The sequence below is a fragment of the Myotis brandtii genome, unplaced genomic scaffold, assembly GCF_000412655.1.
Source record: "Myotis brandtii unplaced genomic scaffold, ASM41265v1 scaffold914, whole genome shotgun sequence".
Lineage (NCBI taxonomy): Eukaryota > Metazoa > Chordata > Mammalia > Chiroptera > Vespertilionidae > Myotis > Myotis brandtii.
In genome coordinates this window covers 153,791-176,535 of record NW_005371764.1, presented here as the reverse complement: position 1 = coordinate 176,535, position 22,745 = coordinate 153,791, and the positions used below count along the sequence as shown (strand labels likewise).

General features: G+C 40.9%; 1 protein-coding gene across 7 annotated transcripts in view; it reads right to left on the bottom strand.

The window, feature by feature from the left end:
- NRP1 (neuropilin 1) overlaps positions 1-22,745 on the bottom strand; it is a 196,639-nt gene that overhangs the window by 26,851 nt on the left and 147,043 nt on the right. For all 7 annotated transcript variants that reach the window (XM_005885510.2, XM_005885513.2, XM_005885511.2 and 4 more), the window contains 2 exons: positions 21,537-21,868; positions 15,424-15,568 (listed from right to left, as the gene is read on the bottom strand). In XM_005885510.2, coding sequence (XP_005885572.1) covers positions 15,424-15,568; positions 21,537-21,868 — 477 coding nt within the window. The remainder of the gene's footprint in view (positions 1-15,423; positions 15,569-21,536; positions 21,869-22,745) is intronic.

Sequence of the window (22,745 nt, the reverse complement as noted above, 5' to 3'; positions counted from 1 at the left end):
CTGATCCCGGTGCTGGGAGGCCTATTACCCTTTTACTATATAGGATAGAGGCCTGGTGCATGGGTGGGGGCTGGCTGGTTTGCCCTGAAGGGTGTCCTGGATCAGGGTGGGGGTCCCCACTGGGGTGCCTGGCCAGTCTGGGTGAGGGGCTGAGGGCTGTTTTCCGGCTGGCGAGTGACTAAAGCTTCCAACCGCTCCTTGTTTTCTTCTCTTTTTTTTTTTTTTTTCTGGGCCAGCTTTAGCTCTGAGGCCTCGCTGCTGAAAACATAGATACAATGTTGCGGTCTGAGCCCGGCTGAATGGAAGCCCTTTTCTGGGGTTTTGTTTAGCTTCTTATTTGCAACATAGTATATAGTTGCTTAGAGTTGCAACTGAGAGGCTGGCAAGTTAGGCGGAGAACGTTGGAATCTGCAGCAAGCAAGCCTCCCTGCTCGCTTCAGTGTCTGGCTGCCGGCCACCATCTTGGCTGACAGTTAATTTGCATAAGGATATGCTGATTAGCCAATGAAAAGGGTAGTGGTCGTACGCCAATTACCATGTTTCTCTTTTATTAGTGTAGATTCCCTATGCTGTATTTTACATCCCTCTGACTATTTTGTAACAGCCAATTTGTAAGTTTTAATCTCTTCACCTTTTTCATCCAGCCCTTAATGCCCACTTCCACCTGATAACCATCAGTTTGTTCTCTGTATCTCTTTCAGTTTTGTTTGTTCATTTATTTTGTTTTTTAGACTCCACATATAAGTGAACTCAAATGGTATTTGTCTTTCTCTGCCTGACTTACTTAGCACAATACACTCTAGGTATATCCTTGTGGTTCCAAATATTAATATTTCATTCCTTTTTATGACTGAGTGATATTCCATTGTATATATGTAGCACATTTTCTTTATCCATTCATCTGATGGACATTTAGGTTGCTTTTATATCTTAGTTATTGTAAATAACACTGCAGTGAACAAAGAGATGCATATATATTTTTGAAATACTGTTACAATTTCTTCGAATAAATACCCAGAAGTGGAATTGTTGGGTTATAAGGTAGTTTCACTTTTAATTTTTTAAGGAATATACATACTATTTTAAACAGTGGCTGTACCAATTTGCAATTCTCCTGATAGTGCATGGGGGTTCTGTTTTCTACACATTGTTGCCAGCATTTGTTGTTTGTTGATTTATTGATAACCATTCAGATAGGCATGAGGTAATATCTTATTGTGATTTTGATTTACATTTCTCTGACAATTAAATTGTGCTGCTATGAACATAGAGGTGCATATATCCTTTCTGACTGGTGTATCTGATTTCTTGGGATATATGCCTAGAGTGGGATTACTGGGTCAAATGAGAGTTCCATTTTTAATTTTTTTAGGAAACTCCATACTCTTTTCCACAGTGGCTGCACCAGTCTGCATTCCCACCAGCAGTGCATAAGGGTTCCCTTTTCTCCACATTCTCACCAGCACTTTTCATTTTTTGATTTGTTGATGATAGCCATTCTGACAGGTATGAGATGGTATCTCATATCATTTTGATTTGCATCTCTCAGATGATTAGTGACTTTGAGCATGTTTTCATATGTCTCCTGGCCTTCTGTATGTCCACTTTCTAAAAGTAACTATTTAGGTCCTTTGCTCATTTTTTGATTGGACTGTTTATCTTCCTTTTGTTAATATGTATGAGTTCCCTATAAATTTTGGAAATTAGGTCCTTATCTGATATAACATTGGCAAATATGTTCTCCCATGCAGTGGGCTTTCTTATTATTTTTCTGATAGTTTCTTTTGCTGTGCAGAAGCTTTTTATTTTGATGTAGTCCCATTTGTTTATTTTCTCCTTAGTTTTCATTGCCATAGGAGCTATATCAGTAAAGATATTGCTTCAGTATCATATGTCTGATATTTTGCTGCCTCTGGATTCTTCTAGGATTTTGATGGTTTCCCATGTTATGCTTATGTTCTTTATCCATTTTGAGCTTATTTTTGTGTATGCTGTAAGTTTGTGGTCTAGTTTCATTTTTTTGCATGTAACTATCCAATTTTCCCCACATCATTTATTGAAGAGACTATCTTGATTCCCCTGGTATGGTCTTGCCTCCTTTGTCAAATATTAATTCAGCAAAGTAGCTTGGGCCGATTGCTGGGTTCTCTGTTCTGTTCCATTGGTCTATATGTCTGTTTTTGTGCCAGTACCAGGCAGTTTTCAGAACAGTAGCTTTGTAATATAGCTTGATATCTGGTATTGTGATCCCTCCAACTTTTTTCTTCTTTCTCAAGGTTGTTGTGGCTATTCGTGGTCATTTTTTATTCCATATGAATTTTTAGAAAGTTTACTATAGGTCTGTGAAATATATCATTGTTATTTTAATGGGGATTGCATTAAATCTATAGATTGCTTTGGGTAGTATGGACATTTTAATGATGTTGATTCTACCAATCCATGAATACAAGATGTTTTTCCATTTGTTATGTCTTCCTCTATCTCTTCTTTCAATGTTCTATAGTTTTCTGAGTATAGGTCTTTTACTTCCTTAGTTAAGTTTATTCCTAAGTATCTTAATTTTTTTGGTGCAATGGTAAATGGTATTGTTTTTGTTGTTTCTCTTTCTGTGAGTTCATTATTGGTGCATAAAAAAAGCCATAGATTTCTGGGTGTTAATTTTGTATCCTGCTACATTGCCAAATTCATTTATTAAATCTAGTAGTTTTTTGATGGAGTCATTAGAGTTTTCTATGTACAATATCATGTCATCTGTGAATAATGACAGTTTTACTTCTTCTTTTCCAATTTGGATGCCTTTTATTTCTTCTTCTTGTCTAATCGCTATGGCTAGCACTTCCAGTAATATGTCAAACAAGTTTGTTGTGGCTATTTGAGATCTTCTGTAGTTCCATATAAATTTTAGAATTATTTCTTCTAATTCTGCAAAAAAATCCATTGGTATTTTGAAAGAGATTGCACTGAATCTATAGATTGCTTCTTATCCATGACATGGTATATGCAGCCATTTATTTGTATCTCCTTCAATTTCTTTACAGTCTTATTATATTTTCCAAGAACAGATCTTTTAATCTCCTTGGTTACAATCAAGCCCAGCTGGTGTGTCTCAGTGGTTGAGCATCGACCCATGAACCTGGAGGTCATGGTTTGATTCCTGGTCCGGGGACGTACCTAGGTTGTGGGATCAGTTCACAGTGGGGGGGCATGCAGAAGGCAGCCAATTGATGTTTCTCTCATATCACTGATGTTTCTCTCTCTCTCTCCCTTTCCTTTCTCTGCAATCAATAAGAGCATATTAAAAATAAAATAAAAATGCAACCAATTTCTGAATATTAATTTTGTATCTCACTACATTACTGAATTCATTTATCAGTTCTAATAGTGTTTTTTTTTTGCAGAATCTTTGGGGTTCTTTATATATGGTATCATGTCATCTGAAAATAATGATAGTTTTACTTCTTTCCTTCCAATTTGGATTCATTTTATTTATTTTTCTTGTCTGATTACTGTGGCTAGGACTTTCAATACCATGTTGAATAAAAGTGGCATTTCATACAACATAGTGTCTTGTTCCTGATCTTAATGAAAACACTTTTAGCTTTTTCTCATGGAGAATAAAGGTAGCTGGGGGTTTGTCATATATAGCTTTTATTAGTTGAGCTATGTTTGCTCTATTCCCACTTTTCTGAGGGTTGTTCTCTTTCTCCATAAATGGATGCTAGATTTTGTCAAATGCTTTTTCTGCAATTATTGATATGATCATATGTTTCTTACCCATTATTTTTAAGTGGTGTATCATATTAAATGACTTATGGATAATAAACCAAACTTGCATCCCTGGAATAAATTCCACTTGATCCATCTTTTTAATGTATTGATGAATTAAGTTTGCTAATATTTTGTTGAGCATTTTTCCATCTATATTTATCAGGGATATTGGCCTAAACATTTTCTTTTCTTGTAATGTGTTTGTTGGGTTTTGGAACCAGAGTAATATTGGTCCCATAAAATAGACTAAGAGCTTTCACTTTTCTTAAAATTTTTTGAAATAGTTTGAGAAGAATAAGCGTTAATTCATCTTTGAATGTTTGTTAAAATTCACCTGTGAAGCCATCAGTCCTGGACTGTAGTTTCTTTGGGAATTTTTAAATTACTGATTCAATGCTGTTTATAGTAACTGGTCTGTTCAAATTTTCTATTTCTTCTTGATTTTAGTCTTGGAAGAGTGTTTGTTTTTAGGAATTTATCCATTTCTTCCAGATTGTCCAATATGTTGGCATATAATTGTTTATAGTATTTTCTTATAAGCCTTTGTATTTTTTTCTATCAGTTGTCACTTCTCTTTCATTTCTGATTTTATTTATTTGTCTTCTCTCTTTTTTTTTCTTGATGAGTCTGGTTAAAGGTTTATTAATTTTCTTTATCTTTTAAAAGAATCAGCTCTGGGTTTCATTGATCTTTTGAATTGCTTTTTAGACTCCTTGCTATTTATCTCTGCTCTGATCTTTATTGTTTCCTTTTTATTAACTTTGGGCTTTGTTTGTTATTCTTCTTCTAGTTCCTTTGGATGTAAGGCTAGATAATTTATTTGAAATGTTCCTTGCTTCTTGCGGTAGGCTGTAATGTTATGAATTTTCCTCTTTGGCCTGCTTTCACTATCCCATACATTTTGGGTCATAGTGCTTTTATTTTCAATTGTCTCAAGGTATCTTTTTATTTCTTCCCTGACCTCAATGTTAATCCATTCAATATTTATTGTAAAAGTATATTTAGCTTCCATGTGATTGCATGTTTTCCAATTTTTTTCTTGTGACTGATTTCTAGTTTCATACCATTATGGTCAGAGAAGATGATTAATATAAATTCAGTGTTCATAAATTTATTGAGACTTGTTTTGTGTTCTAACATGTGGTCTATCCTAGAATAAGTTCCATTTGCACTTCAGAAGAATGTATAGTCTACTGCTTTGGGCTGCAATGCTCTGAAGAAATTAAATTTTTATGACCTAGTATGTCATTTAAGGCTGCTGTTTCCTGGTTGATTTTCTGTCTGGAAGATCTATCCATTGATGTCAACAGGGTGTTAAAATCCCCTACTATGACTGTATTACTGTCAATCTTTCCCTTTATGTCCATCAAGATTGCTTTATATATTTAGGTGGTTTTATGTTGGGTGCATAAATGTTCACAAGGGTTATATCCCCTTGTTAGCATGATCCATTTATTATTATGCAGTGTTCTTCTTTGTCTCTTATTATAGCATTTCTTTGACAGTTTATTTTGTCAGATATAATTATTGGTCCCCCCCATTTTTCAAAATTTCAGCTTGCATCCTTCTACTTTTAGTCTGTGTGTAGCTTTCATTCTGAGGTCTCTTGTAGACTGTAAATATATTAGTCTCATTTTCTTATTCATTCAGCTACCTAATGTCTTTTGATTTGAGCACTGAAGTTATTTATATTTGAAGTGATTATTGATAGGTACATATTTATTGCCATTTTATTCTTTACTAGAGGCCCGGTGCATGAAATTCATGCAGGTGTGGGGCGGGTGCACCCTCTCCAATCTGAGACCCTTCAGGGGATGTACAACGGACAGTTTAGGCCCGATCCTGGGTATTGGGCCTAAACCAGCAGTCGGAAATCCCTCTCACAATCCTGGACCGCTGGCTCCTAATTGCTCACCTGCCTGCATGCCTGGTCGCCCCTAACTGCCCCCCCCCCCGCCAGCCTGGTCACCCCTCATGGTGCCCCCGCTGTCCTGGTCATCCCACACAGCCTGCTGTTCAGTTGTTTGGTCATCCCTCACTAACCTCTCTGCCGGCGTGGTCACCTCACGCAGCCTGCTTGTTCAGTGGTTTGGTCGTCCCTCACTAATCCCCCTGCTGGCCTGGTTGTAGGCAGCCATCTTGTGAGTGTGTAAGGGTTAATTTGCATATTACCTCTTTATTATATAGGATAACTATGTTTCTCTATTTTTTCCCCTCCTCCTTCTTTTTTAAAGACTACCCTTTAACATTTGTTGTAATACTGGTTTGGTGGCAATGAACTCCTTTAGCTTTTTCTCAGCTGGAAGCACTTTATTTCTTCTTCAGTTTTAAATTATAGCCTTACTGGGTAGCGTAGTCTTGGTTATAGGTCTTTGCTTTTCATCACTTTGAATATTTCATGCCAATCTTTTCTGCACTGAAATGCTTCTGTTGAGAAATCAGCTGATATTCATGTTGAAATTCCCTAGTAGGAAACTGACTATCTTTCTCTTGTGTTTTTAAGATTCTCTCTTTGTCCTTAACCTTTGCCATTTTAATTATGATGTGTCTTGGTGTGGGCCTCTTTGGGTTCATCTTGTTCAGGACTCTCTGCACTTCCTGGACTTTCGTGTCTTTTTCCTTCACCAGGTTAGCAAAGTTATTATCCATTATTTCTTCAAATAAGTTCTCGATCCCTTAATCTTTGTTCTCCTTCTGGTAGCCCTATTAAAGTGGTGTTGTTACATTTCATGTTGTCTCAAAGGTCCTTTAAACTATCATCATTTTTTAAAAATTCTTTTTTCTCTTTGCTGCTCTGATTGGATGTTTTCTGCTACCTTGTCTTCCAAATCACTGATTCGATCCTCTGCTTCTGTTTATTCCTTTGTATTGCATTCTTCATTTGAGATATTGTGTTCTTCATTTGTTAGTTGTCCTTTTTCATGCTGTTGAAGTTCTCAATAAATTCCTTGAAGTTATTATTAAGTTCCTTGAACATTGTTAAAACCATTATTATTTGTGTGTATTTTTTTCCTTTTTTAAAATTGTTTGAAGTATTGCATATGTCTCCTTTTTTTCCGATTGACTCCTCTCCGGCCACTCCCACCCCCCAGGATAAGCCCCCACTGCCCCAGTGTCCATGTCCATTGGTTATGCTAATATGCATGCATACAAGTCCTTTGGTTTATCTCTTACCCCTCCTACCTCCCCCTGCCTTCCCTCTGAAGTTGGACAGTCTATTCAGTTTTTCTTTGTCTATGGATATATTTTTGTTCATCAGTTTATGTTGTTTATTATATCCCACATATGAGTGAGATCATGTGATATTTTTCTTCCTCCAACTGGCTTATTTCACTTAGCATAATGTTCTCCATGTCATCCATGCTGTTGCCAATGGTGAAAGTTACTTTTTTTAAATAGCAGCGTAGTATTCCATTGTGTAGATGTACCACAGTTTTTTTAATCCACTCATCTGCTGATGGGCACTTAGGCTGTTTCCAAATCTTAGCTATTGTAAATTGTGCTGCTATGAACATAGGGGAAAAACATTATTCTTGAACTCTATATCTGGTAAATTGCTTTCCTCTATTTCATTTACCTCTTTTTTTCTGGAGATTTCTCCTGTTCTTTCATTTGGGGTACGTTTCTTTTTCTCCCCATTTTGAGTGCTTCTCTGTGTTTGTTTCTATGGATTTGCTATTTCCAGTCTTCTTGATAGTGTGGACTTATGTAGTAGGTGTCCTCTGGGACCCAGTGTCACAGTCTCCTTGATCATTTGAGCTGGGTGCTCCAAAAATGTCCCTTGTGTGTGTTATGTGGGTTCTCCTGTTATATTGGAGTTTTGATTCCTACCGGTCCATTTGTGCATGGGGTCAACCTTAGATTGGCTAACTCTGAGGACAGACCCTGACCATAGTGCATGAGGTGCTGTGCAGGTATTGACCACATGAAGCAGAATTTTCCTCAGCAGGGTCTGGTGCCTGCCAAGATCTCCCTTTGGATATTCTATTTGTGAAACTTATCAGATCCTGCTCTGATGTCTGAAGCTGGCCACCAGGTGTGTTGGTTTTAGGGCCTCTTGGGAGAGACTTTGGTGCAGGTCAATGTCAGATGCTGCTAGTGACTTGCCCTGTGAAACCTGTTTGAAGCTACAAAGCATTCCACAGTTTGTGACCGCCTCTGCTGGCTTGGTATACATTGTAAGGACCAAACTGTGCACCAAGGATGGCTTCCAACAAAACTGATCCCAGGGGCAGGTCAACAGAAGACCCAAGGCATTCCAAGATCTGCCTCTGCCTGCTTCTGCCTATTGGCTGCCTCTTAGGCTCAGTCACTGAAATAGCCTCTGGTGGTATTCAAGTTGCATGAAGTAAGTTCTCAGTGAGTCACCAGGTAAGTGGAGTTCACTAGATTGATTCAGGTTCAAACTAGGTGCCAGTGCTGGGTCTGAGGCCACTCAGCAAAAGCCCCAGGGTATACCAAGTCTAGCTATTCCCCACTGAGTGCCCACAATTCTCTGTGGTGGGGTAGGGATCTCAGGAACTCATCAGGGCAAAGCCAAGCAGAGTTTATCAGGTCCAAACAGACCAAGATCTTGACATGTGAAGGAAAGGCTCTGTATTGGTCTGGTATGTGAGAGCAAAAATGGACTCTTTCCTAGAGCCACATAGCTCAGTCTGTCTCAGATTCTGCCTAGAGCACAAGCTCAGCAGGATAGAGCCTCCAGAAGTCAAGAGGGTGAGATAGTGGATCTCCCATGAGAGGGAGCTGCCAGTCAGGCTTGGGGGAAGGTAAGGGGAGTGACCCCAGCAAAACTCAGTCTGTCTTGGATTCATATCTAGATTACCTAGCATGTCTGTGTTTGGCAGGGTGGGGCCACAAGGAGTCAGGAGGCTGGGCCTGCTGTCTGCTGGAAGCTCAGAGGGTGAGGCTAGCAGATATTCTATGAGGCAGAGCCACCAGTTAAGCTTTCAGGAAAAAAAATAGGGGGAATGGCTCCCATCCCAAAGCAACACAACTGAGTCTGCCCAGACCTCTACACTCCAGCGTAGGAAGCTGACTCTTCAGCAAGGCATGAGCTCTGCAGTGTGGGGCAACAAAGAGTTCAGAAGGTGGGGCTATTGCATTCCTCAGGCTGATGCTGTAAAGGGGAGAGTGCTCCACCCAAGAAAAATGATGTATGCAACATGGGAGAGGGACTCAGCAACAGTTATTTTGGCAGCTGTCCCTTTGGCTCTCTTTCCAGAGCCCAAAGCCCCAGTATCTCTTTAAAGGCTCTATTCCACTACACTCTTCCTCTGCAGGAGCCCAGGGTGAGTTGGCTGTGAATGAGATTTTGTGCATTGGCCCTTTAAGACCTGTGTCTCTAAAAGACTCCTGTCTCTCCCTGGAGGACAGAATCCCCACTGATTTTTACAGCCAGATGCTATGTGGGTGCCTTTTCTCAACTATGGTGCTCAGGGCTGAGGAGCCTGGTATGGGTTGAAACCCCATGTTCTTCAGGGGACCTTTGCAGCTGTGGTGCGGTAGGGCATGTGGGAGCTGGGGCATGTGGGAGCATCTCTAAACTTTCTACCAGTCTGGATATGCTTCTTCTGTAAATCTTTGTTTATAAGACTTTCGTTCAGATGGTCTCAGTTGGTTATTCAGGTTGATTATTCTGTATTTTAGTTGTAATTCCAATTTGATCTTGGGAGGAGGTTAGTATACCTTTCACCTACTCTACTTTCCTCTCTCCTTCAACTTTAAATGATAGTCTTGGTTATAGGTCCTTGTTTTTCATTATTTTGAATATTTTGTGTCAATATCTGTAGCCTGCAAAGTTTCTGTTGAAAAATCAGTCTTATGGAAGTTCCCTTGTAGGTAACTGTCTTTCTCTTGCTGCTGTTAGGATTCTGTCTGTCTTTAAATTTTGCCATTTTAAGTATGATGTGTCTTGGTTTGGGCTCTTTGGGTTCATCTTGTTTGAGATTTTCTGCACTTTTTTGACTTGTATGTTCATTTTCTGTGCCAGGTTAGGGAAGTTTTCAGTCATTCTTTCTTCAAATAGGTTTTTAATCTTTTGCTCTCTCTCTCTTCTCCTTCTGGTAGCCCATGATGTATTGTTATGGTAAGTATGGTTTAAGAGTCCCTTAAAATATCCTCTTTTTAACCAATTCTTTTTTATTATTATTTAAATTGTATGTTTTCTGCTACCTATCTTCCAAATTACTGATTTAATCTTCTGCTTCATCTAATCTGCTGTTGATTCCTTGCAGTGTAGTCTTCATTTCAGCATTGTTTTTTTTGTGTGTGTGTGTTTTTTTATTTCTTACTGGTTACTTTTTATGTTTTCTATATCCTTTTATATGCTTACTCTTTCTTTGTGTGACATTCTCACTATGTTCCTCTATTCTTCCCTTGAGTTCCTGAACATCCTTATAAGCATTGCTTTAAACTCTGTACCTAGTAGATTGCTTGCCTCAGTTTAGTTTCATTCTTTTTCTAGGGTTTCTCCTATTTTTTTTGAGACATGTTTCATAGTCTCCTCTCTGTGTTTGCTTTTATTTGTCAGGTAGATCTTCTATGACTCCCAGTGTTAGCTGGGGGGCTTTATGTTGTAGGTGTCTTCTGGGACCAGTAGCACAGTCTTCCTGATCCTCTGAGCTGGGTGTTCCAGGAATGTACCTTGTATCAATTGTGTGTGCTGTTCTGTTGTAGTTGAACCTTGATTGCTGTTGACATGTAGTGAGTTGGATTAACCCTCAGACTGACTGGTTGTAAGGATTGGCCTTGACCACAAAGTACAAGCTGCTGTGTTAGGGTCATTCCATGGAGCAGGATTTGCCACAGTGAGGCTCTGTTACCCACTGAGACCACCTATTTGGTTTGCCATTTATAGAGCTAATTGGGTGGTGCTCTGTTATGTTCTGATGCCAGACACTAGGGTGTTGGTTCTGGGACTCCTTAGGAGAAACTAGTTCAGGCCAATGTCAGACTCTGCTTATGACTGACCTGGGGGGACCTGGAATAAACTACAAAGCTACCTTTGGTTGTTAGATACCTGTACTATATTGGAGGTGTGTAGAAGAGGCCATGCTGCAAACCAAACTGATGCTGGCTGCCCCCAGTAAATTACCTGGGGCCATGCAGCAAAGTTTATCCCAAGAACATCTGCAGCCTCCCAGATGCCTGTAGTGCACAGCTGCTGAAAGAACCTCATGCAGTCAGTGAGATAGATGGGGTAAATGGTATTCACCAGGTTAATGCAGATTCATATTGGTGCCAGTGTAGAGTCTGGGGCCACTCATCAAGAGATACAGGGCACTAGAGCCCAGCTGCCACCTGCTTTAGGCCTCACATTTGAGAATTTTTAAGAAATACTAAAGTACAAACCAGCTGCCTGCCACTGAAAGAGCACCTGGCTGTGTAGGGAATTGGGTGGGGTCTGAGGAAATCATCAGAGTGGAGTAAGGGGTGTTCACCAGTTAATGCAGATTCAGATTTTGTGCCAGTATCAAGCTTGCGTCCACTCATCAAAAGGCACAGTGCACATGGAGGCTAGGGGCCTCCTTCCTGTGGCCTGCATACCTTTGAGGGTTTTTAAGAATGACTGGAGTATAGGCCCAGGCTGGCTGCCTGTGGCTGAAAGAGCTCCTGCTAATGCTCTGGCTGAGTCCAGCTGCCAGCTCCTGAAGGCACTCTGGCAGCGGGAGAGTCGTGTGGGACAGGGTCTCAGGGAATCACCATGGTGGGGTGAGTGGTGTTCACCAGGTTAATTTGGATCAGATTTAGTGCCCACCTATGCCCACAGGCCCTGTGGGGGGAGGGCTCAACACAGGATAGATAGTGCTGGCCTGTTTGCCGTGTGTGTGTGGGGGGGGGGCGGGGGGGGGGGGGGTTGGGCAATTGCGCTGTCTCTTCATCTCTCTCTCCAAAGCCACAAAATTCAGCCTCTACCCGTAAATCTCTTTTGCCCCTCCCACCACTCTCCCTTTGCTGGACCTCAGGGTGAGTGCCTATGAGTGAGAGAGTCTGTACATAACCCCTTTAAGAGGACAACTGTGTTTCCAGAAGCCTTCTGTCTCACCCACATAGATGAAATTACCCCTGATTTTCACAGCCGAATGTTATGAGGGCTCTTCCTCCTGGCACTCCTGGGCTCAGGAGTCCAATGTGGGGCTGAGACTCCTTACTCCTCAGAGGGAATCTCTGCAGCCAAAAATCCCTCTCGATTCTTAATTGCCACACATGGGTGTGGAACCAGCGTATTTTGTGTCTCAACCTCTCCTACTGGTCTCAATGTGACTTCTTTATAGCCTTAGTTATAGTACTTCTGTTCAGTTAGTCTGCAGGTGGTTCTCCAGGTTGATTGTTCTATAATTTAGTTGTAATTTTGATGTGGTTATGGGAGGAGGTAAGCACAGCACCTCCCTACGCCACCATCTGGACCTGAGGCCCCCAGGGTCTACTTATTATTCTCACTGAATTAATAGCATCCTTTCTGGCAATCCAGATGCTTGTCTTTGCTAAGATCTCCTTGCTCTTGATTATGTGCCACTTTTAAGTATTTAAAACTGTTTTTTTTTTTCAGTTTGCTGGGGTTTTTTTTGTTTTGTTTTGTTTTGTTTTGTTGCATTCCTTACAGTTTTTACAAAGGAGGTGTTCTACATTGGCAGTGGCCCAGAATAGTACCAAGATTAAATTGAAAAAAAAGCGCAGAAAGCAAATGATTTCCATGCCCTAATTTTAATACTTTAAAATAATTTATCTTCTGTGGTTCTCTAATTTTTCTGAAATATAAGTGCTAGTCCAGCTGTATTCAGGATGGATATTCAGGGAACGCTGGGATGGACCATATCCTCTTTCTGTATATCTCTAAATATCTCCAGTAGAACAAGGCACAAAGTAGATATTTAATAAAATATCTGTTAATCAATTTAAAGAAGAAAAAAGGCACTCCCTTTCACAAATCGTGTTTAAAGCTTTGACATTACTTTCCCTAATATTGGTTTCTCACATGGCTCAGGGCAACTTGCACACTTTTGTGAGAGCTTGGAAATATCTGCAGCAAATCCTTTCAACAACTTCTACCTCACTACAGAGTTGACACTGGCAAACTGCCACTAGGTTCAGTCTTTTTAACCATCCATTCATTCTACCTCCTAAATCAGTGTGATTCCTTGGATCAGAATCCAAGCTAAAGACCTGTCTCAAAGCAGCAGACTCCCTTTTTCAGATGACCACATTTTCTCAGTAAATTGAATGAATGAGTCTGCAGTTCACTCAATGTGCCCATCCTTCTTTTTCTTGGCATCTTTGCCAGAGACCTGGCACATGGTCTTTTTTGGGCTGTGTTGATGGTGACTAGATAATTCAGAGGTCTGGGACTTGATTACAGATGTGGAAACATCTACACAATAAAGAATGAGAGATGATAGCTTGTTTTAAAATAAACACATAGAAAAGTAGCTATGAATTATTCACTAGTATGGTGATTCATAGCTTAAGATTTATAGTGCATATTTAATGTGCTCAGAAATGTAATTACATTTGGGTAGCTGAAAACACACATAATTTTGAAACTACAGAAGGTGATAGTAAAAAGAATTCTTCAAACAACTGTGAGCACATGCTGAATTGATTAAGATCTGGGTATTAGCAATAGCCATTCTTTGAGCTAACTTGGAGAAAGACCTCTACAGAGATGAAAAAGTTGGTATAAGATTACTCATTGATGCCTAAATGTAAGGCAGTGGACATTTTAATGTACAAAAAATCATTAAGTGGTATAATAAGCAACTATCATATCAAATTTTCAAACACTGATTTCATATATTACCAGAGGCCCAGTGCACGAAATTCGTGCACAGGGGGGTCCCTCAGCCCAGCCTGCACCCTCTGCGTCCGACTGCCGGTTTAGGCCTCGGACATCCCTCCAGCCGGGACCACTGGCTCCTAACCACTTGCCTGCCTACCGGCTTGGTCACTACCTAACGGCTCCTCTGCTGGCCTGATGGCCTCCAACTGCCCTCCCCTGCCGGCCTCATGGCCCCCAACTGCCCTCCCCTGCTGGCCTGATCGCCCCTAACCACCTCTGCCTCGGCCCCCACCACTGTGGCTTTGTCTGGAAGGAAGTTGGATGGTCGGAAGATGTCTGGTCTCCCAGTCTAATTAGCATATTACCCTTTTATTAGTATAGATGTGATAAAAATGCAGAGGAGAGAACTGTTCTGAGGTCCATATGGGGACTGAATTTGTTGTTGATATGTCCTTCAGATGATAACATAAATTTATACAGTAACATCCTTAAATAGACCTCACTGTATATTCACATTCATTATCTCATGTAAAGTTTTGTGTCCCTGCAGCAGCCTAAGAAATTCATTGAAGAGAATGTGTTGATGTTGCAGTCTACCAAATGCTGCTTCCTGCTGGTATGCAATGGTAGTCAACACTGCATACAGAAACCTAGATTAGACACAGACTTCTAAACAACACTAAAAGCATCAAAGGGATTGGTGGTTGCCAGGGGTTGGGGGAGATGAAAGTAGGGCAAAACTGTTTAATGGATAAGGAGTTTTACTTTGGAGTGATGGAAATGTTTTAGAACTAGATGGAGGTAGTGGTAGCACAAATAATTGTGAATGTACTAAATTGTTTATTGTTAAATGGTGTATTTTATGTTATGTAAATTTTATTTCAATAAATTATTTTTTTAAGAAGTCAAAGGAGACAACCCCACTGAATCTGAGGAAGTTGTGTAAGTGACCAAGACAAAAGTAGGATTCTGGAGGCACTAGTTTTCAGATTAGAATGTTCCAGAGAATGTGCTAAAATGTTGAGCTTAGCAGGCACAGAGAGGACCGCCTAGGTGAAAATACTGCAATTTTTAAGTCTTTGGGGGTATATAGCATGAAAAAAGGAAATATTTTTAAAACTGGGAAAGTTATAAATGGTAGGAGATTCTTCCTTTTAACAGCAGCATAGTATTCCATTGTGTAGATGTACCACCGTTTTTTAATCCACTTATCTGTTGATGGGCACTTAGGCTATTTCCAAATCTTAGCTATGGTAAATTGTGCTGCTATGAACATAGGGGTGCATATATCATTTCTGATTGGTGTTTCTAGTTTTTTGGGATATATTCCTAGAAGTGGGATTACTGGGTCAAATGGGAGTTCCATTTTTAGTTTTTTGAGCAAACTCCATACTGTTTTCCACAGTGGCTGCACCAGTCTGCATTCCCACCAGCAGTGCAAGAGGGTTCCTTTTCCTCTGCATACTCGCCAGCACTTGTTGTTTGTTGACAGGTGTGAGATGGTACCTCATTGTTGTTTTGATTTGCATCTCTTGAATGATTAGTGACTTTGAGCATGTTTTCATATATCCTTGGAGCTGGAGAGCATTATGCTAAGCAAAATAAGTCGGTCAGAGAAAGATAACTATCACATGATCTGACTCATTTGTGGATTATAATGAACAACATAAACTGATTAACAAAAACAGATCCAGAGACTGAGAAGCATTGATCAGATGCTCAAACCTCAGAGGGAAGATAGGGGAGGGTGGGAGGAAGGGGGAGAGATCAACCAGAGGACGGGGGGGGGTAAGTACACATATGTAATACCTTAATCAATAAAAAGCAAAACAAAACAAAACTGGGAAAGTTAAAGGGACTTTGGAAATTGTAATTACCTTCCACTTCACAGCCCAGTAGCTCCATTCTTAGCCCTAGTCCACCATGAGTGGCTCTCTCAGGGTAGATCCTGATGAATCGTGTGGAAAGAGGTTGAAAAGTTCGTAGCTCAGGCGTATCATAATTGCTGTTGCCTTCAAAAGACTGTGAAGTATGAAAAATACCAGTTATTAATAAAACCACCTATTCAGCAGAAGAGTCTCTCCTTCGGTCTCTTAATAGAGCAGAGAAATAGGGATCATTCTACCACTTTGTAAATGCCTGACATTCATTTCATAAATGAGAAAGGAAAAAACAATTTGACTTCTTTAAGAAGTGATAGATGTCATTTCTCAGAAACTAGAGTATGCCCTGAGGCTATACCAGAAGCAGTCATGAGACATGTTTTTAAATGATATGTTGACATGCCTCGGAGAAGCGACACTTTAACCACTTCCTTGAGGTTGGAGAACTATGATTCAGGAAGAGAACTTGCCACTTTTCAGAGCTTATAATAGACACCACATTTTCAATAACTACTCCTGTTACATTCTCTTCAATCAGTGGGTCCTCTAGAAGAGGGATGAATTAAATTGCTGCAGAAGGAAATAGTAAATTTAATGCAGTGCAAATGCTGTTTACTCAAGAACTTGTGTTATTCCAATGCCTTAAAATTCTATTTACATAAGGTGTTCCAGCACTTGGGAGTATCTGTAGATAAAAGACCTCCTTTCCTCAGAAAGAGAACAAGAGCCCTGTCTGTTAAGTGATGTTCTGATGAATGGGTTGAATTGCACCTCTTTGTCAAGCACATTTCTAACTTGAAGTCAGTGACATATTTTCAGGAGCTAGGCTATTCATTGCCAGTGCTGCTGCTAAATTATTTTATTTTCCTTTTTCACATTGACAGGAAGGTCAAAATCCTTGAGTGTATTTTGCAAATGGAGCAATGACTAGACTTCTTTTCTTTTTTTTAGAAATGGATAAGCCTCACTATATATCCTCTTCTCCCTACACCATTTTTAATCCAGTCCAGAATGGGAGAAGCGGGGAGAGGCAAGTTTAGAAAAATCAAATTGCTTTATCATTAGGAGTGGCCTTTTATATGTCAAATAACCTAAGATGTTTACTGGTGAAAGGTATTGTTTAAAGTGCTTAAAATATATTAATTCATTTGATCCTCTAGACAACTCCACAAGGTAGGTTCTATTATTACCCCTGTTTTACAGGTGAACCACAGAGAGGTCAAGCAACTTTCTCATGGCCATATGGTAAGTGATAGAGCTAAGATTCAAACATGGGCAGTCTGAACTGGTGCCCTTCACTCTTACACTGCCGTGATGCCTCAGCCCTTAGAAATAATCGAGTCAAATGTCATCATTTCAATAAATGAAAACATTGAGGATCAGGGAATTGAGTTCTTTGCCCAAGTCCACACACTTAGTTTCATTGTTTTCTTTAAATTATCTCATTCTAGGCTACTAAACTTGGTAGATCAGACCTAGTGGATGGCCAGCCCCAGGCCTGTCAGCAGGAGTGGGAACCATACCTAACAGTTGTCATAAAGCAGCCAAAGAAGCTATCTTTCAGTGGTGGAAACATCATGGCAAAACAGGAGACACATGTAAGAGGAGATAGACAGATTGAGTAGGTTGTGACATAACCAGTGCTTTTCTGAGTTCTAGAAGTAAATTAATTGATCCTTTCTGACTCAGAAAAGCCTCCAGGAATTTCAAAGTACATGACTAACATAGACCCACTTCTCTCAAATTAAGGTTTCCTTCTATTATTTTCAAGAGTAAATTCCCCATTGGCTGGGGTTCTACATTCTTGATAGAATTACAGTTGTTGCCAGTAATTGAGAATCTGACATATATTATTGTTAGGCTCTATTAAGTGTCATCAATTAAGAGTAATCTATAATAACAAAGCATAATATACTAATTAGACCAGACATCCTTCCGTCCTTCTGGACATAGCCGGGGCTGCGAGGGAAGCCCGGGTCCTGGGTGTCTGCCAGGGTGCCTGCCAGCAGCTGGAGGGAAGGAAACCTGTGTCCCAGGTGCCAGAGGGAAGCTGTTGCCGGCAGCTGGCGGAAGTAAGGCCTACTCTTGCATGAATTTTGTCTATCCATAATATACTAATTAGACCAGACATCCTTCCGTCCTTCTGGACATAGCCGGGGCTGCGAGGGAAGCCCGGGTCCTGGGTGTCTGCCAGGGTGCCTGCCAGCAGCTGGAGGGAAGGAAACCTGTGTCCCAGGTGCCAGAGGGAAGCTGTTGCCGGCAGCTGGCGGAAGGAAGGCCTACTCTTGCATGAATTTTGTCTATTGGGCCTCTAATATACTAATAACATAGCTTCAACAATCATAGGAGAAAAGCACTCTTTTAACTTGTGGTTTCTAAAATATTTTCAGAGTTTATATCATATGTGTGTAGATATTTTCTTTCTTGTGTCCCAGACTCTTCTCCTAATTTTAACTTGAGCAAAGAATTGGCACAATCTAAATACATTATAAAAGCTGTCAGTGATGAACTGGGAAGAATATTAGCAATGAAGAGCCATATACAACAGTGCTAATTGTTTTTAAAAATATGTTTTTATTGATTTTTAGAGAGATAGAAAGGGAAAGAGAGATAGACACATCAACTACCTTCTGCATGGCTCCCACTGGGGATTGAGCCTGCAACCTGGGCATGTGCCCTGACTAGAAATGGAACCAGTGACCTCTTGGTGCATGGGTCGACGCTCAACCACTGAGCACACTGGCTGGGAAGAACTGGGTTAATTTTACTAGCATGAGATCATTTATAAAAAATCTGTGTCCTTTTACTAATCATGTTTTAGAAAAGGGCTTTGTGTATTTAGATCTTCTATGTGCTCCTGAAAAGTCTAGTTAATACAAAGACTGATATATCTTGTCCATCATTTGAGTAGGAAGCAAGGAGAGGGCATAGAAGATTTTAAATCCATTAAAGTGCTGTTGCATTTCACAAAACAGTACTCATTTTACTGTTACATATAAGAGACATGGCATCCTAAGGAGGTAACCTTCATTTATAAGTTTAAATATAGTATGTTTTAAATATCTTTATACAATTTATAAATATGTACTGCTTCTAAGTTGAAGGTTTTACCAGTATCTTTTTCATATAAATATTTTATTTCTGGGAAAGGGCATTCAGGGGTAACTTATTAAGCTCTATCTAAACAACTTAGAAGCTTTCATGGTTTTAAATACCATAGAATGATGGTAAAAAAAAATAATAATATTTTAGGAATAAAATTAAACACATTCAACCAATCTTGAATGGACTTTTTTTATTAAAATTGAAAACTGTGTGTTGCCTTCTTGTGGAATTCTATATGCAATGTATTACAAGAGAGTGATAGCTTTAGACTTGATAGCAGACATGTGCATTGGACAACACAGGGAAGCATATGGTGCATCCTTTCAGAGGTTACAGTACTTTGTTATCTTTCTGTCTGAGAACCCTAGTATTGAAGAACATGTCACTACAGCACACACTGCCATATGACAGCAGCTCCAGGAAGTTGTTGATTTCCAGCACACTTTGTGATAAAGTCACAAGGCTCATGACTCCTTCAGAGATTGACTCTTAGGGAGAATTGCAGTTTTCTGTTTATTTTACTTTTTCTCTCACCAAAACAAGAGGGGCAGACATAAAATGGAAAATGAAATGGACACAAGAAAGAAAATATCTACACACAGATGACAATAACTCTGACAATGTTTTAGAAATCACAAGTTAATGAGAGGTGAGATGGAAGTGAAATTCTTTCACCTCTGACAGCATCATCCCTGTCAGTGGCTGACCTGCAGCCAGTGGGGGAAAGGGAAGTCTCTGCAGAGCTCCATGTCTGACAGAGTGGAGCTGACTGCACTGCCCAACTTTTGATTTCCTGCCTGCAATACCTTTGCTTGAGTCATATATTAAGCCACATTCCCACACTTGCCTAGAATGGGACCAAAGACAATATTCCATCCAATTAGCTAGAATCTTCTTTTCACAAAAGGGGTAGGTCCTGGGCAAAGTGGGGTTGGGAAGGATGTAACCAAAAAGCCAATTGTTTGGGGTGTGAGAAGTTTCATTAGCTGAATACAAATCCTTCACCGCATACTGCATTGAATGTCTATGGTTTGTTACTTATTTTAGTCTCAAACCAGCTTCTGGGTCACCCAACATACTCCTTTCCTAGTTGGCATTGTGTACTCAGGAAATTCAAATAAATTTAATAATCACTCTAAGTAAAACCTAATCACTAAAGAACATCTGTTTGGTTAAAAAATATCACACCACATGTTCTATTGAACATTGGAATGTTCAATTCTATTGAGACTAGAGGCCCTGTGCATAAAATTTGTGCACAGTGAGGGTCCCCTCAGCCCAGCCTGCACCCTCGCCAATCCGGGACTTCTTGGGGGATGTCCGACTGCTGGTTTAGGCCCATTCGTAATTGGGCCTAAACCGGCAGTCGGACATCCCTCTCACAATCTGGGACCACTGGCTCCTAACTGCTCACCTGCCTGACTGCCTGATGGCCCCTAACTGCCCCCCCTGCCAGCCTGATAACCCCTAACTGCCTCTGCCTGCCTGCCTGATTGCACCTAACTACCCTCCCTGCCAGCCTGGTCACCCCTCACTGTCCCCCTGCAGCCTGGTCACCTCCAATTGCTCCCCCTACTGGCCTGGTCACCCTCAACTGCGCCCCCACCAGCCTGGTCACCCCCAAATGCTCTCCCTGCCAGCCTGGTCAATCCCAACTTCCCCTCCAACCACACTAACCCTCCTGCTGGCCTGGTCACCCCATGCAGCCTGCTGTTCAGTTGTTTGGTCATCCCTCACTAACCCTCCTGCTGGCCTGGTCACCCCATGCAGCCTGCTGTTCAGTTGTTTGGTCATCCCTCACTAACCCTCCTGCTGTCCTGGTCACCCCATGCAGCCTGGTGTTCAGTTGTTTGGTCATCCCTCACTAATCCCCTTGCCAGCCTGGTCGCCCCACACAGCATGCTGTTCGGTCGTCCATCCAGTTGTTTCAGTCGTGATGGCCCCTGGCTTTTTACATATTGGGATTCACTTCTCTTTTCACTGGATCAAGAGCAAGCTGCATTTAAAAAGGTTCCAATGCATAAAAAATACTTAAGCATTACTTACAATAGTCAAAGGTAGAAACAATCTAAGTGTCCATCAATGGATGAAAGGATAAACAAAATGTGGTATGTACATACAATGGCGTATTATTCAGCCTTAACAAGAGGAAATTCTGACACGGATCATCTTGAAGACATTATGCTAAGTGACAAATGCAGGGTGAAGCAAAAGTAGGTTTATAGTTGCTTATATGGAAAATAATACAATAATCAATAAATGATAATACAAAAATAAACTGTTTTGCATACTCACAACTGTAAACCTGCTTTTGCCCTATCTTGTATTATATAATTGCACTTGTATGAAGTAGCTGGAGTTGTCAAATCCATAGAGACTGAAAGTAGAAAAGTGGTTTCCAGGGACTGGGGGAGATGAGAAATGGTAGCTATTGCTTAATGGACACAAACTTTCAGTTTTGCAAGATGGGGGAGTTCTGGAGATTGGTTGCTGAACAATATAAATATACTTAATATTACTGAACTGCACACCTACAAAGGTTAAGAAGGTAAATTTTATGTTATGTGTATTTTATCATAATTAAAAATTTTTTTAAAATATATTTAAAGGAGGGAAGAAGATCAAACAGGAAGGGAAGGGTTAACTGATAAATTAGAGTCTGCTGAGAGATTTTAAGTTTTTGCCCAGTTGCTGCTGGCAACTCCCTGATCCCCACTCTCATGGGGATAGTTACTCTATCTCCTGTCTGTGTTCAACTACCTGCCTACCCTAAGGGAGGGAAAGGTGGCCAGCATTGCAATTCTTTTCTATGTTTATCTCGTACATCACTTTCTGTACCTCAATCCTGTCTGTCCGAGAATTGGGGGTCACTGATCTCAGGAATGAAAGGAAATAAGAAGTCTTTCTTCCTCAGGAAAGGGCGAAGGTCCTTGAGCAAAGTCAAGGATGTGAGGAAGGACTTCCTCCTGGAAGTCCATTTACTCCCTGTCCCTGAATCTTACCTTAGCCTTGCGTTTGCTGTCATCCATGATCATTTTCCAGTCTGAGCCATTGTTGCTGTACCCAATCTTGAACTTCCTCATGGACACTTTGTTCTCCCGGTGCTTTCCCCCCTGAATGATGATGCCCCTCACAATCTTCTCCTCCCCTAAGTCCACTTGGAGCCACTCATTTATGTATGGATGAGGTGCGGGTGGCAGTACCCAGCCAGAGCGACTAGTCACAAGGCGAATGTTTTCAGGCATCCAGTTCCTGTCCCCTTGGTTTGAGGCTGTAATCTGGGAGTCAGAAATAAGACCAGACACCATGCCCAACATTCCAGAACAAGGATAATCTAGAGGGTGAAATGAAATAGATAATGTAAAATGATTTTATGTTTAGAAAGAATATGACATATTGAGTAAAAACATTTTCTGTACCCATGCCTATAAGTGTTTAAGTCTTTGTATCATTTATACCACATTTCAATAAAGAAAAATTTCAATAAGAACATACATTTCCCTCCTTTCTGAGTTATTCCAAGACAATTAATAACATCATAGATCTTTTTATATCTTCTATAGCAACCCATGTAGCTTCTGAGAATAATGAGGGTATCAATCATTGAGTAATTGATTGCGAGCTTAAAAACAAAATGGTGGGCAGCCATGGAGCTGGAGCAAGCGGGAGGCTTGGTTGCCCCAATGATGGAGGAAGCCAAGCTTCCCGCCTGCCGCGGCCAGCTCTGAGCTCCACTCAAGGCTACAAAGTTTCAATTATAAAAGATAAATAAACCCCAGATACATGCTTTCAGCCAGCCATGGCCACGGAGCTGGAGCGAGCGGGAGGCTTGGGTTGCCTCTGGCGATGGAGGAAGCTAAGCTTCCATCCCACCCACCCTGGCCAGCTCTGAGCTCCACTCAAGGCTACAAAGTTTCAATTATAGAAGGTAAATAAATCCCAGAATAAAAAAAAGAAAAAAGAATAAAAGGAGAGGCGGGGAGCTTCCATTGCTGAGGGGCTCGGCCAGCCTGAACATGGCCCTCAGCCCCTCATCCAGACTGGCCAGGCACCCCAGTGGGGACCCTCCACCCTGAAGGGGGTGTGACCAGCCTGCAAACACCCATCAGCCCTGCACCCAGGCTGGCCAGCCAACCCAGTGGACCCCCACCCTGAAGGGGGTGTGACCAGCCTGCAAACACCCATCAGCCCCTCACCCAGGCTGGCCAGAC